This window comes from Musa acuminata, chromosome BXJ1-10 (genome assembly GCF_036884655.1).
Source record: "Musa acuminata AAA Group cultivar baxijiao chromosome BXJ1-10, Cavendish_Baxijiao_AAA, whole genome shotgun sequence".
Classification (NCBI taxonomy): domain Eukaryota; kingdom Viridiplantae; phylum Streptophyta; class Magnoliopsida; order Zingiberales; family Musaceae; genus Musa; species Musa acuminata.
The window spans coordinates 29,222,974-29,238,806 of record NC_088336.1 but is presented as its reverse complement, the minus strand read 5'-3'; the positions used below and the strand labels follow the sequence as shown (position 1 = coordinate 29,238,806).

Sequence of the window (15,833 nt, the reverse complement as noted above, 5' to 3'; positions counted from 1 at the left end):
TCATGATCCCCATCACAGAACCCACACTTCACCTCACCACCACCATCGATGTTCCCTCTCCTTGCCTCTCGAACACTCCTTGCCTGCTCCCAACTCAGCGCCAGCCTCACCGCGTCGGCCAGCGTCTCCGGCCGCTGCGGCAGAATCCAATCCTGAAAGTCCTCTTTTAACCCATCGATGAATAAGCCCTTGAGAAGCGCGTCGGGGAAGCCGTGGTCGGGCCACTTCCTGAGTATCCACTGCAGGCGGAGGTGGTAGCTGTTGACGCCCTCCCCGTCCCTCTGCCGCATGGACATGAGTTCAGAGCGCGCTCGGTCGGCGAAGTCAGGCCGGGTGAAGGCCTGGAGGAAGGCAGAGCGGATGTCGGGCCACAGCATGGCCGGGCGGCAGCGCTCGACCGCGAGGTCGTACCAGAGGGCGGCATCGCCGTCGAGGGTGACGGGGAAGATGCGGACGAGAGTGTCGACGGAGATGGCGTTGTTGGCGCGGCAGACGCGATCGAACCGAGCGAGGTGGGCGACCGGGCACTCCGACGGCTCGCCGCGAAAGACGGGAAGCGGCGCCACGTTGATGTAGGAGGGCTGGATCGAGTCGGACGCGTACAAGGAGCGGGAATCCGAGCAGGATCCGAATTCGGACTCATATACGGCGTCGGGGTCCTCCCCACCATCGGTGCCGGAGCGGGACGGCAGGGAATAAGGAGGGGAGGACTGGTCCTGCGGGTCCCGGGAGATGGTGGAAGGGGTAGGAGGGGCACGGCGGCGGTGCTTCCGGCGGCGGTTAGGTGGAGTCGGCGGTGACTCGGAGACGTCAGGGGAGGCGATCCTCATCGCGGAGACTCAGTTGCGAAATGGGATGCAGGGAAAAGCGAGAGGAGCAGCGTCCGAATCAACAGTATCTATGTTACAGTTGAGGTCGACAACTGACCGTCTACGGAACGAGTCGCGTCGTTTGGTTTCCATACGGAAAGGTGCGATTCTTAAGCAGGACTTCACTTGCAGGTCTCTGAATCCAATATTATTGTCGAAGATATATCTATAGTGTAAGACAAAAAAAGTATATTTAATGAGACAAACATGTGGTTAGATCACTTGTAGATTTATAAGGGCAGGACATGCTGATTTATATTATGGTTCTGACTTTGAATACTCTTCATCAGCTGGCTCATCCACTCAAATCAATAAAAGAGTATCCGAATGACATGTAATCAATCTACTAGAGGGCAACTTGGCTGTAACCAAATTGGAGATCATATACTATTCTTCTCCTTCCACTTGGAAATAGAGCTGGAGAGTATCCAACACATGGTTAATGACGTCGCCTGAACAGTATCACAGTAGATATGCGTTGATCCATACGTTCTTAGGTTCTGCTATCAACTTGCATTTCCTACGGTATCTTAAACTTAAAGAGTTGACGTGAGAGATTTTTTAGTCAGAGTCTCTCAGGCTAAGACATTTTTTTAAGGTTTTGTATTAGTTTAATACACGGAGACATCAACTTGTTAGATCGCAGGCTTTCTTTGGTAAAGCTTAATTTCCATGACATTTGAGATAAATTTTGAGCCATCACATTAAAAGGAAAATGGGTCCATTACAGGCCTTACTACAGCGTGAGCCCATTACAGGCCCACTAATTCGACTGTCAGCGTCCGTCCTCCATCGCCGCACCCGCCTCGGCTAAATTACCGATTTCATTAGACACTCAGGCATCCAAGTCCAGAAGTACATGACCGCTTGAGCATCAAGAGAAGGCTTTCTATTCACAAGCAAACTTTGTGCCGAAGCTGGTGAGGCAGATGGCAAATGCCTGGAAGGCCGACAGCGGCTCCCTGTAGTCCATGGTGAACATGTCGTCCCCTACCTTCCCAAACTGGAGTAGCACAGGGTCGTCGCCATCGTCATCAGCGCCCCCTGCTCGGTTGGGGGCATCCGATGATGCCACCAGCTGGAAGTTCTTCACCGAGGCAACCGTGACGCGACCATGGAAGTTCAGGCACCAGCACTGCAAGTTCTCGTGCCACCTTGGAGCTTTGTTTTTTAGGACCATGGTTCCGGCATCCGATGCCGAGGGCACCATTGCAGGGCACTTCAGAGTGCACAGCATTCTTCTCGGCCCTCTTGTTTTAAGAAGATTGAATTTGTAGGATACCTGACTAATCACGAAATTGCCCGCTGGGACCTGTGGGCTTATTTGATTGCTGGCAAAACGGCGGCTCGATCGACAGCTCGATGCCTTGGCACCACTGGGTGGCGGTCGGCTATCATAGATCTTAAACTTGGTGCCGAAAAAATCAGATCTGCATAGGACAACAAAAATTTCAAATCAGGAAACATAAGTCATCGGGAAATGTTCGTTCTAAATCCTCCTTGCACATAAAATCATTATAATTCTCATCCATTTAAGAGAGTGTGATGATAGAACATACTCCGCTAAATGGATCAGCAGCATCAAAATGTTTGGGTTTTGTGGTTATACAAGACAAGGCAGATAAAACAGTCTACCAAAACAGATTCTGCAGATGGTTAATCAAAGGATAGATGGAGCATGGTGATCATTAAGATTTAACTTGCAGTTGGGCTATAAACTAGGTAACAAAGCAATAATAAACCGGATGCGAGCCGAATTAAAGCAAACCCATATTGAAACATCTAGAGCTGGCAAAGTTTGTTGAAATGGGACAATTTTCATGTTAACTTTACTCGATACGTTTAGAAATAGATTATTATTAGTTGCAAATTGCAAGCCATGCAGAGATCAATCAGAAGACTTTTCCCCGTAGTTTGTGGTTATATTCTTGTACCCATCATGCTAGCTAGTTCAATTAAAATATAGCTAAAGGCCCTTAAGATGCAGCTGAATTGTGGCCGAGTATTCTACAGTCATCAAGATTATACAGAAGTGTTGACTGCAGAATCTCTGTGCGGTAAGATGTTATCATATATGATACCTATGCACAAGGTCATTAAGTAAAAAAGGAGAGAAAAAAGAGGTAACGGACATTGGATAAGGTTCAGTTTGGGTACTCAAGCAAGAATGGACGCGATATAAAAAATGTATGTAACCCACAAACCACTAACCAATTCTATGAAAACCAAGATGAAGAAGAGAAAAGATGCAACATATATTGTTCTCCAGCAGCCATTTCATTCCACACAGCTTGCTTTTTGAGGGTGGAATAAAACTTTCACCTCCTTGATCTGAGAGCGAAGACTGATAGAAGTAAGAAAATCAAGTATTGTCTATTTCCATTGAATTTTCATCTAGTGTGTTACCCATTCATAAAAGTGTTTTTAGAACAAGTGATTCAAGTCATTTGCACTTTGCAATTTTCCAAGTGAAAGTGAAGTTGCCATGTAAGTTAACATTGGCAAAGCTAGTCAAACAAAAATGACAAATTAGTAGGCTTTGGCTCAGAATAAACACATATATAACATCTCAGGACAATTTGCACTCCAACGACATAATACTTAGGGCTTTATGAGTGTGTTATCTGGACTAATATTAGCATGCTTAACATGGGTAACCATCGACAACAAAAGCTTAGCTAATGGCATACCTCAATTTTCCCACATATGCATTGCTGCCTTGTGATAGATCATCAGCATTAAGAGAGATTATGTACTCTACATGGGCACCATGCCTAAATCTTTGAGCCGCCAATAGAAATTTTCCCTTATCCACGAATGCTGAAAGTTACATAACAAAATATGTAACTGAAGTCCAAAAGTACCAAAATTTCTTGATGCGGTAGTGAAAGAAAAAAAGAAGCATGCGAACTCATATTTTGAAAACATACACATGCCATTAAAGCAATAGGTTCAATATTTTTTACTTAAAAGTTCGTAAAACTCTGAACAACAGAAAGACCAAGCAATTAAAAATTATATTATGCAAACCTAAATGAAGACGCAATCATGAGATTTGATGGAAATTGCAAGCAGACATTTACAAAACCAAACTTGGAGTATAATCAATTAAAATAATCAAAATAAACATTTTTAATTTTTCTTCAAGAAAATAACTGAGAATCTCTAAAAAGTTGAACACAAAGAAGTTGCATGTGAAGTATGGAACAATGGCATCTGGTGTCAAAATCAAGGAAAGAAGTTTTAAGTAACATAGTCTTTATAATTTTGTCTTGCCATTTTAGACCACCTAGCAGCAAGTGAAGAATCTTTTTTGTATCTCAGAACACTTGAATAAAATGCAGATCATCACTCAAGAGATCACAAGTCACAGATCCACATCATTCATTGCCTTCACATGAACTGGGCTTAGTCAACCCACAGAGTACAGATGAACAATATAAAGTTACTGGGAATCCATCCTTAAGCCACATATCTTACAAGAGAAAGTACAACTCCAGTTCAGGGGTGAAAACATAATTGGTCCTTGAGATGATGACAAGGTTTGGCAACATATTTTCATGAATCACTAGTGGTCTGATATGTGACAAGTTTAACATATTTTCTCATCTCAATCACCTAAATGGCACTGAATCGTTGCATGATTTTTGCCTACTCAAAGTTGTTCAAAGGCACACAACACCAAGGTTTTCATATCTATCCTTCCCTTTTGACATTTACTTCCATAGCAAGTTTATCTCTCGCTGGGTGAGTGAAAGACGGCTTATCGGAATCATTGCATGCCAAAAAAGCCCAAGACTTGATTCAGGTAAGAAACGGAACAGCCTCATATTAGTCAGACTTATGTTCCTAGAATCAAAACATGACCAAACTAGACAATACTTTACAACAGCACGTTGAAACAAATTGCTGGAGAAATCCTTTAACATGTATGTGATTGACGATAAATAAAAGCATGATTTTTGGACAATATGAAGTAAGAGATTGCAGAGAACATCTCAAACGATTTAATGATCGGTTTTTTTAGTTTCTAACCTCTGGACAATGGTGGCGAGTAAAATAACTGAACCAGAAGAAAGTGTTGAACAGAAAGTGTTCTACCAAACCCTAAACAAGGACTTGCAGAGAAGTTAGCAATCAGAATTAGCAACTTAACAAGAAGTCAATGCAGGATGGTGCACTATCAAACTTCAATCACCCAATCAAAGAACAAACCATGCTAGAAAATACATCTTTGATAGTCTTTTGAAGATCACTCACTCTGGGTCAAGCTGAGATACAGATAGAACGTGGAGTTCTTCTTGTTCCTCTTAATAAAGCACTGAATTGGAAGATCCCTCGGGCCAGGCTGCCATCCACAGTCCACAATCACATATTATCAATCATCTTCTTTTGGAGGAAAAAATTCACATGATAAACAATGTCAAACATCTCTCTAAAAAGAGTACAATTTTGGACTTCAGTAGCTGGATGATTATAACTACAACAGCGACCCCAATTATTGCAGAGTTGGAAAAAGGAGGAATTTGGTGCGGAAAAAGGGGGATCTTGAAATAACAAACCGACCTGTTTTAGGGAAGCAGGGAAGGTTATCTTGCCGGTTTCGGTGGGCGGCCTGACGACGCCGGTGGTGACCTCGCGCCACCTACGGCAGACGCAGGCGCAAGACACCACGCTCTTCCGCAGCGGCCACCGCCCGTCGCTCGACTCCACCCTCCTCACGATCTCTCCCAGCAGCTCCGGCAGCATCCTCGACCATCGCTCCTCCTCCTTCGCGCCCGCCCCCGCGTCCACCTCCGCTCCTCCCCTCCGATCGCCGCCTTCCTCCTCCTCCTCCTCCTCTCCCTCCGCTCTCTCCAAAGGCGGGGGATTCCTCACCGATGAGCCGCTCGATGGGAAGAGGAACCCCCTCTGCCGCCTCATGGCCTCCCTCCTTCGCTCGCTGGGTGTTGTCGAGACGATGCCTCTCTCTCTCTCTCTCTCTCTCTCTCTCTTTGGGCTCACTGCTCACTGGCTTGATGTAACGTTACACAGGAAAGGACGAAAGATGATACTTTCACACCCCCTCATCAATATTTGAACCCCTCAGGCTTCTCACTGCCACCAATTAATTGTTCGGTATATTAATAATTCTATTATTAAGAATTATTTTTTCGGTGTAAATGGAGACCTCATTCAATCTAAACGCCTCCTGTCGTCTACTTTCCAACTTCACCTCACATTTATCCGCATGCATTACTTACGTTCTATGATTCGAATTTAATTTATCCATCCCTTTATATCATATATGTATGTTGTTGATTTGTTTAATGGGTTTGATAAATCACATTTAATGCGTCTAGGGATGGAAGAAGGGTGAAGGTATCGATAGAGGATAGGATAAGAACGGATGGCATTGTCATTATACCTTAAGATTGTTAATTGTGAATTAAATTACGCTTAAGTTTGTGGCCTTTGACTTTTAACGTTGAAAGATGAGCTATCTGATAACCCGTGATTTGGGCATTAATCATGTAGGTGACATTAATTTAGTAGCAAATTTGGAGGGGAAAATTAGTACGACTTTTTCTGGTGATGGGATTTGGTCAACGTCTGTAGCTCCTCTAAGATTTCAAAAGTGCCTTTAAGAAACGCATCGAGAGAATATATATATCGAGGACTAATGAACATTTCAAATATGAATTAATATTTGGTAATTTTTTAAAAAATCATAATTGATCTGAATGTTACATTGAAAATACTTAAATGTTGATATTATTAACATTTCAGAATTAATGATATCCTAATATAATTTTTAAAATTTTGATTGTAATTTTATCTAAAATTTTAAAATTATCAAAATGATTTAGTAATAAACCAACGATTTTATATATTTTATAACATAAAATTATATATATTTTATTTATTTGAGTATATTTTTATTTATTATATATTTAGGCGATACAAAATATTTATAAGATTACATACATTTATTTATTTACTTAATAATCTAAATAATATATTTTTTTAATAAAAATAATAAATTTTGTTGGTGAACCTTGTGCCTTGGCTGTCGGGTCGGTATGGCTTGGTTCGACTGGCGATGTCCAGGATCGTCTCGAGGTTTTCGTCGGAACGGGTTGGGATGCGACTCTTAAGCACGTCTGTCCACCTTTGTCGTCGTTGGATTCCTGCACACTAGCTTATGTCGGGATAGGGACGAGGATCCCGATCTAGACCCTCAAGTTGGTGAAGTTCCAGTATTCTTATCGAAGTGCATGCAGTCGACCGTAATTTCAAAACACACACCTATGTTATATCACCATGCAATTTAAAGCTCTTTACTGTAGCTGCCGATTTATTCCTTCTCTCAGGATAAGAAGCATTTCTCCCGCAACCACCTACCTATTGACCGTCTTGCCAAGAATATAGCATCTAAGAAGATGACACCCACAACCTTTGCCCGGAGAATTAAGACCGTGGAAGCATCCCACTTGGCTGGCTATCTTTAGACGAGCAAATTGCTCCACCACCACCGTTGGGAAGGAGGTCGACAATCCATAACCTTTCATTTTAAAGCAAAATGAGGTTTTCTGTACCTTTTTATTTCTTCTGTCTCTGCAGGTCCCGATTGCACCTGCCAAGAGGCATGGTTTTCAGTCCCTCCATCCTCTCTTTCTCGTGCTACGTTCCATGGAGGGAATAAATATTTGGAGTGATGCACCTGGAATACCAATAATCTAATCACATCGCTCTAGTTTTCCTTGGAGGCAGGAAGATATGGAGAAGAAAGGAGTGATCCTGATGCACCGCTACGAGCTAGGAAGGTTGCTTGGGCAGGGGACCTTTGCCAAGGTATACCATGCGAGGAGCATTGCCTCGGGCCAGAATGTTGCCATTAAGGTCATTGATAAGGAGAAGGTGATGCGTGTTGGAATGATCGAACAGATAAAGAGGGAGATCTCAATTATGCACCTCGTTCGCCATCCAAACGTCGTGCAGCTTTATGAGGTCATGGCCAGCAAGAGCAAGATCTACTTCGTGATGGAATACGTCAAAGGCGGCGAGCTCTTCAACAAGATTGCAAAAGGGAGCCTCGGAGAGGATGACGCAAGGAAGTATTTCCAGCAACTGATCGGGGCAGTTGATTTCTGTCACAGCCGTGGTGTCTACCACCGGGATCTCAAGCCGGAAAACCTCCTCATCGATGAGAATGGGAACCTTAAGGTGTCGGACTTCGGCCTGAGTGCCCTCAAAGAGTCAGAGAGGCAAGATGGTCTACTCCACACGCTATGCGGTACGCCGGCCTATGTTGCCCCGGAAATCATCAACAAAAAGGGTTACGATGGAGCAAAGGCAGACATATGGTCCTGCGGAGTCATCCTTTACGTTCTATTGGCAGGCTGCCTACCGTTCCATGACTCCAACCTGATCGACATGTACAAAAAGATAACCAAAGGAGATTTCAGATGCCCTCATCGGTTCCCTTCCGACGTCCGAAAGCTCCTAGCCAGACTCCTCGAACCCAACCCCGATGCTCGAATCACGATCGAGCTGTTGGTAGAGAGTCCGTGGTTTCAGAAAGGATTTAAGCCGGTGGAAGCACGAGCCCGATCACAAAGTTTGCCCAACCTGAAAGATGTGACATCAGCTTTCAATGTCGAGAACACTTTCGATGATGAGAGCGATAAAAAAGCAGAGATGTCAGAACCCGTGAAACCGACCAGTCTAAATGCATTTGACATCATCGCCCTATCCCCAGGATTAGATCTTTCGGGGCTCTTCGAAAGGGGAAGTGGCGAAAAGCAGGAGGCCAGATTTACAACCCAGAGGCCGGCTTCAACGATAGTGTCAAAGCTCGAAGAGATTGCTGAAATGGAGCATTTCAAGGTAAAGAAGAAGGCTGGATTGGTCAAGTTAGAGGGAAGCAAAGAAGGAAGGAAAGGACAACTTGCGATCGAAGCACAGATTTTTGAGGTCACACCTGCATTCCATGTAGTCGAGGTGAAAAAATCATATGGAGACACAATGGAGTACCAGAAGTTTTGTGACCATGATCTTAAGCCTTGCCTCAAGGACATTGTGTGGACTTGGCAAGGAGGAGCAGATCAGCACCAGCAGCACCTCAACCAAACTTGATGTCTTGTAGCCCCATCTTCTGAGACTTAGATCCAATTCAACCCTCTTTTCTTGCCTCTGATTTTGGAACTCCCCAGTAAAAGATAGTATGTTTCTCTTGGGTGTCATGCTCTGGGATCCTAGTTCATTGTGCACACACTAGACAGAAACAATAGCTACCACTAGAGACTCTCTTCTCATGACTTTAAAGAGAGAGGTATATGGTGCATCATCCGATGGTCTATTGCATAGCAAGTACAGACCAATCTCTATGTACTTTTTTTTCTTTCTTCTTCTTATAATGAAGAGCAAGTGCAGATAAATCTCTCAGTTGTGCTTCAGATATTACAGTGCTGAATGCTATAAATTTTTCTGATGTATGCAATCAAATAGAATGTTTTAATTAGTCTATGAAAGAAGCAGAACATACGAGTGCAACTTGAAAGAAGATGCCTAGAGCTGACGGTAGTAACAAGCAACTCCCAGCTCCGAAGACTCTTGCTCAAGACCAACTGGAAGTCACCGAGGACCTTGATCGCATGATTGCAATTACGAACGACGAGCTAATCAACGCGACCATTGTGGCGACGAGTGGGAAGAGATGGAAGAAATGAATAGCGACTAGGGCAAAGGAGTTGAGCTAACCTTCTCAGGCATCTTTGAACTTTACGGACCACTCGTGGTCATGCTGTGGGGAAGAAGAGACAGTGATGGTAGAAACCACGAATCACAAGGAGAAGCTGGACCCCTCGTAGTTGAGGCCTGGGAGGTCGGGAGGTCCGCATAAATCTATCTTACCGCAGAGCAGAGCAAAGCAGAGGTGTTGAGGACGTTGATCACCAACTATTTGGGCCTCGACGATAAGAGACAAGAGTGCGAAGTCTAGGGTGACACAGACAACGTTGGCGGAGGTGCTCGTTGTTGGGAATAAAAACTCAATAATAAAAGTTAAAACGAGAAGCAACATGGATAATCAGAAGTCAACTGGATGGAATCGCGTTTGACATTGTTGTAAGGAATGATCTCATCCCTTGGTGCATATTTGTGATTGAATCCATTCCCTAATAATAAGATGGAGATTCCTCGTAAAAAGATTAATGTAGTATCATAGAAACAAGTAGCAAAATCAAAGAAGATGTTATAATGAAAAGATACTAAGGATTGAGAAGAGAAGAACATCCTCTCTTTATATAGTTGAGAAAAATCTATAACCGTTAAGGTAACAATGATCACAGCGATCATATAATAATTATGTATAATCATAACCAATAAATACCATTAAGATACCAATTAAGTTGTAAAGCAATCAATGACTCAATTAAATAAATAATGAACACAATAAATTAATTAATTAATTAACGATAGCCAATGAATACCACATAGAACATACCGATCAAGTCATAAAAAAAATAATAAACATAATAAGTTAATAAATAAGAAAATTTTGATATTATTATTTTAAAAATAAAATATTCAGTATAATTTTTTATATTAGAATCTACTATAAGAATGAATATCTACATTTCATGATATAAATCATAATCAAATATCGATCATAAATATGTCAATAAAAATATACACCGAGAAAGTAGGTCATAACAAATAAATTCTCATAAGAGGATATTGATATTACACAAGTAATTGTAAAGTTCCTCATATTAAAAAAAGAATATCATGTAAAATTTTCCTAATGATATTGCATATATAGACATAATGATAAATTTTGTTATGACAATAAACTTTGCTAGCAATTTTAAATATGTTTGGCACCAAATTTATCATATATACAAGATATTTGCTCCCACATTTCAAATGTTATTATTATTATTATTAGTAATAATAATAATAATAATAATAATATTGTCGCATTGGTGTCCCAAATGTATTATTATTATTATTATTATCGCATTTAGGAAAATTAGAAATCTTCAACGGTCGGCTTCCCACACGTAGATGAGGGCAGGGGTATCTCCGGAATGCAGCTGCGGAGAAAGGACGAGTGGAAGAGAGAGAGAGAGAGAGAGGGGAGGGGGAGAGCAGCGAGAGGTGTCGTTGGCTATCAACATGGCGTCGTTGCCGACGGGACCTCCTCATGCGCCCGCGAGCGAGACGTTGGTGATGGATCCTCCCCGGCCGGAGATGGTGGACGCGGATAAGGTATTCCATCACTCCCGACCATCTCTTCCCTTTTCCGTACGATCTCTGTCTTGCCGCCTTCGTCCCGATTCGTTACTTTTTTTGAGTATATGTTATTTCAGGGCATCTCTCGTTGACAAATTCGTTGTTTTGCTTCTTTCGTAGAGGCGGATTGGAAATTGTCTCTCGTGCTATCTTTTTCCGTTCTTCAGCGATGAATCCCGTTTGTTCCGTCTTTCTATGGGTGATCCGGTTCATTTGCGAATCTTTGCCTTCGGCTCTGGAATTCCTTATTTTACGTTACGTTGGTAAAGTTGATTCGTCTCGAACGATGGTCTTGTAGTGCACCGAGCTTCCTTTTGTTTCTTGATCCTTCTTTTTATTTTATTTTATTTTATTTTTTGGGTTGTCTCCCACATCTTCTTCTTTGGGTACTTGTTGCATCATCTTGGAAAGTTTCGGCTACGGTTTCCTGCAGCTAACCAATATTTGGTTTTGGGAACAGCTCCACTCTGGATCTTTCTATCAGTTTCTTGTAATTTTTCTTGTTCAAACCTTCCTTTTAGGAATCAAACATTACTATCCCCTGTCGCTAATTTTCCTGCAAGTATTTTCGTTTTATCCTCTGTACTATTTTGATCTTCATAAAGAATTTTCTCTTCTTGTTGTTTCGGCAACTTGTATTGGCGATTATAGAATGTGACGATCCTACCTATCGTCGAGTTAGGGGTTTTTGATAGGTTAAGAAATATGGGTTCCGGGTTTTTTCTTCTGTCGCATTTCTTGCTAGTTTTTCATGTTGAAAGCTGGGATTTTGAGTGACCTTTCAGCAAGAAGCATCCGTCATCCAGGGGAATCAGCCACTGACTGGACACATTATCTCAACCACCATTGGAGGAAAGAATGGTGAACCCAAGCAGGCGAGTTCCAGAGAATTACTTCTTTAACGCGAATAATCCTTTGTGTTCAATTCGTCCATTCAACTAAGTTACTTCTAATTCTTTTGTTTAGACCATCAGCTACATGGCAGAACGTGTCGTCGGCACTGGGTCATTTGGAATCGTCTTCCAGGTGTGACTGCCTCTTTGTCTATAGATGTAACTTAGATCATGTGGCCATTTACATATTTTGGTGTTGTCCCTTGGTTACTTGTAAGCAGGCCAAATGCCTGGAGACAGGGGAGACCGTGGCCATAAAGAAGGTCTTGCAGGATATAAGATACAAAAACCGTGAGCTTCAGTTGATGCGCTTGATGGGTCATCCCAATGTGATATCCCTTAAGCACTGTTTTTTCTCCACGACGAACAAAGATGAACTGTTTCTTAACCTGGTCATGGACTTTGTCCCTGAAACGCTATACCGTGTCTCGAAACATTATAGCAATGTGAACCGGGGGATGCCACTAATCTATGTGAAGCTTTACATGTATCAGGTTTGTGTGGCTAACTTTACATTTTCTGGTACTTTTAGAAGATCAGTCACTGAAGTAACTACCTGATTGTCTTCCGCAGATATTTAGAGGGCTAGCATACATCCATAATGTTCTGAGAGTTTGTCATAGAGATGTGAAGCCACAGAACGTCTTGGTATGCTTTTACGTTCATAGAGGGCCTTGAGTTTTTGATTCCAGAAATAATTCTTTGCTCTTCCTTGGTACAAATCATGCAGGTCGATCCTCTTACTCACCAAGTAAAGCTTTGTGATTTTGGAAGTGCCAAAGTTTTGGTAAGGCAATAGTTTCGAAAGATCACGTTTTTCTCTCTGGCCATCAAATGATAGACAATTTAGGAAGACTAAGATCAACCTTTAAGGCTGCAAACTTGTTATGCAATGTCAATGTCAAGTGAAACAAACCAATCCCAATTGTTCATGTGTGTACTAATTGAGTCCATGAAGTCATTACAAGGATGAATAAAGCTAACTGTTTTGTCGTGCAATTTTTCTGGGGTTTTCCTAGTAAAAGATCCATTTACCTGTAGACACTTCCATCTCAGTCTGATTATTTGAAGTGATGTCATTCATTTCACTTGCTATGTCTGTGTGTTCCACTTTTAATCCGAGGACTTTGTGTGTTCTCATGTGGCCTTCCGTAACGTGAACCAGGTCAAGGGTGAAGCAAATATATCATACATCTGTTCACGCTATTATCGTGCTCCGGAGCTCATATTTGGTGCTACAGAATATACAACATCGATTGACATTTGGTCAGCAGGATGTGTTCTTGCGGAATTACTTCTTGGTCATGTAATCATGCTTTTATTATTTGAGATATCCAATTGTTCTAATAATATTTTCAAGCTAACACAAATACGATTGTTACCCTTTTGCTTGTGTTTTAATTTTGCTATGTCAAAAGCCACTATTTCCTGGAGAGAGTGCTGTTGATCAGCTAGTTGAGATAATCAAGGTAAAACTTAAGTCAAATTTCTGTTAAAGATTCTTTTCTCCTTCACAAAGTTAATATAGACTTGATGCTTATAGGTTCTTGGTACTCCAACCCGAGAGGAAATTCGATGCATGAATCCTAACTACACTGAATTCAGGTTTCCGCAGATAAAAGCACATCCTTGGCACAAGGTAAGCATCATTCCCAGTGACATTTAATTAATGTAGCATCTGTTTTTCTTGATGTAGATTGCTTGTATGGTTTCATCCATGTCTTAGATTGCATGTCTAGCACATTTGGTACACTGACACATTGGCTGATCTGATACGATCCAACTAATCAAAAACAGAATTAGCCAGTTCAAACCCCAAAGTCTTAATTATGTTGTTCGTAACTGTCAGAAATAGGCCAAAATTTTGTTGTTTCTGTCCGACTCCAGCACACACAGCACTGCAGAGGAAAGTAGATACCTTAACTTGCTTAGTTTGTGGGTTCATGTTTTGAGGGAAAGAGAGGCTTATTTTGATGGAATAAGTCATGAATTTTCAAATCTTGTTAATAAACTATTGGTTTTGTGTGATACATATCTATATGAACAATATCTTAACATTCTTCCTTCTCTTCTTTTGGTAAGATGGTTATAATTTATAATCCTTCATAACTAATTTGCAGGTTTTTAACAAACGAATGCCTCTCGAAGCAGTAGATCTTGCATCACGTCTTCTTCAGTATTCGCCAAATCTTCGCTGCAGTGCTGTGAGATTAATCATCTATTTTATCTTGCAGACCAAAAGATTGTTACTCTTTTATTACATTTAAGAATAAGTAACTAAATCTAGAGTTTCTATGTTATCCTTGTCAATTATTCATCAATCTTTTGTTTCTTGGTCAAAAGATTTAGTCTCCATTTCATGAACATCGGTTAGTTTTATTCTCTAGAATGATATAAATGAAGAAGAAAAGAGAACAGAGTGCATGGTCTTGGACATTTGGAGAGTTTGTAGATCTTTCGGCTATAGAGATGGCGAGCGATATATGAAAAAAACAATCTCATATATTCTTTACCAAAGTTCTCCTTGGTGGACAACAGTCGATAATCTTGCTACTGCCTAAAATTAGTGGCTACACTCATCTTAAGATGAGTAGTTACATCATTGTAGGAGGAGCTTAGCAGACTTTTCTAACTTAAATAAAAAAAATGAAATGACTGATGGATGGATGGTTTTGTGTTGGCTAGTGGGAATGGCAAGTTGTTCTGCATCGGATCCACTTTGTGTGATCATTTCTGTTGCTTAGTCGAGTATTTCAATGTGCAGGGTAATCGATAGGGCATTCTCAATTACATGCTTTATTACTACTAATATGGACTGTTCCTATTGCAGCTCGAGGCATGCGCACATCCATTATTTGATGAGTTACGTGAACGTAATGCACGACTGCCAAATGGCCGGCCATTTCCTCTCCTTTTCGACTTCAAGAAACAAGAAGTAGGTTTCAGCTACCCTGGTATTTTCTTTCCTTTGACTAAGGTTGACTTGTTACCATTCAGTCCATATTCATTTTGCGGTGAAGGGTGAGACGATTGTGTGTCGATCCAGTTACTTTTTGTGTTACATAATCTTGCTTCTTTATCTAAATAATATTCGAGTTTATCACGCTCATCTGACTTTCCATTCCAACATCTAATTTTGTCCTCAGATTTGTGGTGGTTAAATCTTACCTTGTTTACTGGAACTTTTCTTAGTTGTGATCTTCTTCACCGAGAAGACGTTTAGCGAAAATGTTCATGAGTGCATGATTGGTGTTATGTTAAATCAGGGCTGCTAGTCATCCGTGATTCTTGTTGTAGCACAACGCTGTTTTTACTCCCTGTCATCGCTTTGGTGTTGCCCTGTTTTTCTTTTGCAGCTTTTGGGTGCTTCACCCGCGCTTATCGACAAGCTGGTACCCGAGCATGCGAGGCGACAATGTGGCCTTGACTTTGTTCAAGTGGCGGGGACGTAGGCGGAGTACAAGTGCTTCATCAACATACATCTTGATAAATGGAAGCATGATCACGAGCTCATCTCCCAATCCTGCCGCCTCGTATCATATCAGACCCTTTCGGGACGCGAGGCCTGGGCTGCTGCTGCTGCTGCTGCTGTTGCAGTGCAGGGCCGATAGAGAGGACGTATCATCTCTTCTTGTTTGTTTTGGTCCTATCAGGGAGCGGTGGTTTGTGCGTCTGTTGAATGAATCCCCAGTGATATATGTGAGAAGTACTTGTATTAGGGCCACCCACTTTGCCATGTCACGAGGCTCTATATACTCTATTGCATTGAGCTTCCCGTGCCATTCTCATAAAT

General features: G+C 41.7%; 3 protein-coding genes across 4 annotated transcripts; 2 read left to right on the top strand and 1 right to left on the bottom strand.

Moving 5' to 3' along the window:
• Positions 1 to 1,547: 1,547 nt before the first annotated feature.
• LOC135596030 (tubby-like F-box protein 1) lies at positions 1,548 to 5,847 on the bottom strand. The gene is made up of 4 exons (XM_065087681.1): positions 5,436 to 5,847; positions 5,130 to 5,217; positions 3,560 to 3,689; positions 1,548 to 2,299 (listed from the first exon to the last, which is right to left on the bottom strand). Exons 1-4 carry the CDS (start codon positions 5,790 to 5,792, stop codon positions 1,759 to 1,761), a joined length of 1,116 nt encoding a protein of 371 aa, XP_064943753.1. The 5' UTR covers positions 5,793 to 5,847; the 3' UTR covers positions 1,548 to 1,758.
• A 1,506-nt stretch (positions 5,848 to 7,353) lies between these two features.
• On the top strand, positions 7,354 to 9,307 carry LOC135596029 (CBL-interacting protein kinase 5-like). The gene has a single exon (XM_065087680.1). It carries the CDS (start codon positions 7,629 to 7,631, stop codon positions 8,985 to 8,987), a length of 1,359 nt encoding a protein of 452 aa, XP_064943752.1. The 5' UTR covers positions 7,354 to 7,628; the 3' UTR covers positions 8,988 to 9,307.
• A 1,623-nt stretch (positions 9,308 to 10,930) lies between these two features.
• Positions 10,931 to 15,832, top strand: LOC135596028 (shaggy-related protein kinase eta-like). 2 transcript variants are annotated; one of them, XM_065087678.1, is made up of 12 exons: positions 10,931 to 11,123; positions 11,933 to 12,022; positions 12,114 to 12,173; positions 12,262 to 12,534; positions 12,614 to 12,688; positions 12,771 to 12,827; positions 13,206 to 13,346; positions 13,459 to 13,509; positions 13,584 to 13,679; positions 14,161 to 14,244; positions 14,871 to 14,975; positions 15,397 to 15,832. In XM_065087678.1, exons 1-12 carry the CDS (start codon positions 11,031 to 11,033, stop codon positions 15,490 to 15,492), a joined length of 1,221 nt encoding a protein of 406 aa, XP_064943750.1. In that variant the 5' UTR covers positions 10,931 to 11,030; the 3' UTR covers positions 15,493 to 15,832. The 2 variants fall into 2 exon arrangements, with proteins under 2 accessions (XP_064943750.1, XP_064943751.1); XM_065087679.1 differs by lacking the exon at positions 11,933 to 12,022.
• Position 15,833: the final 1 nt, after the last annotated feature.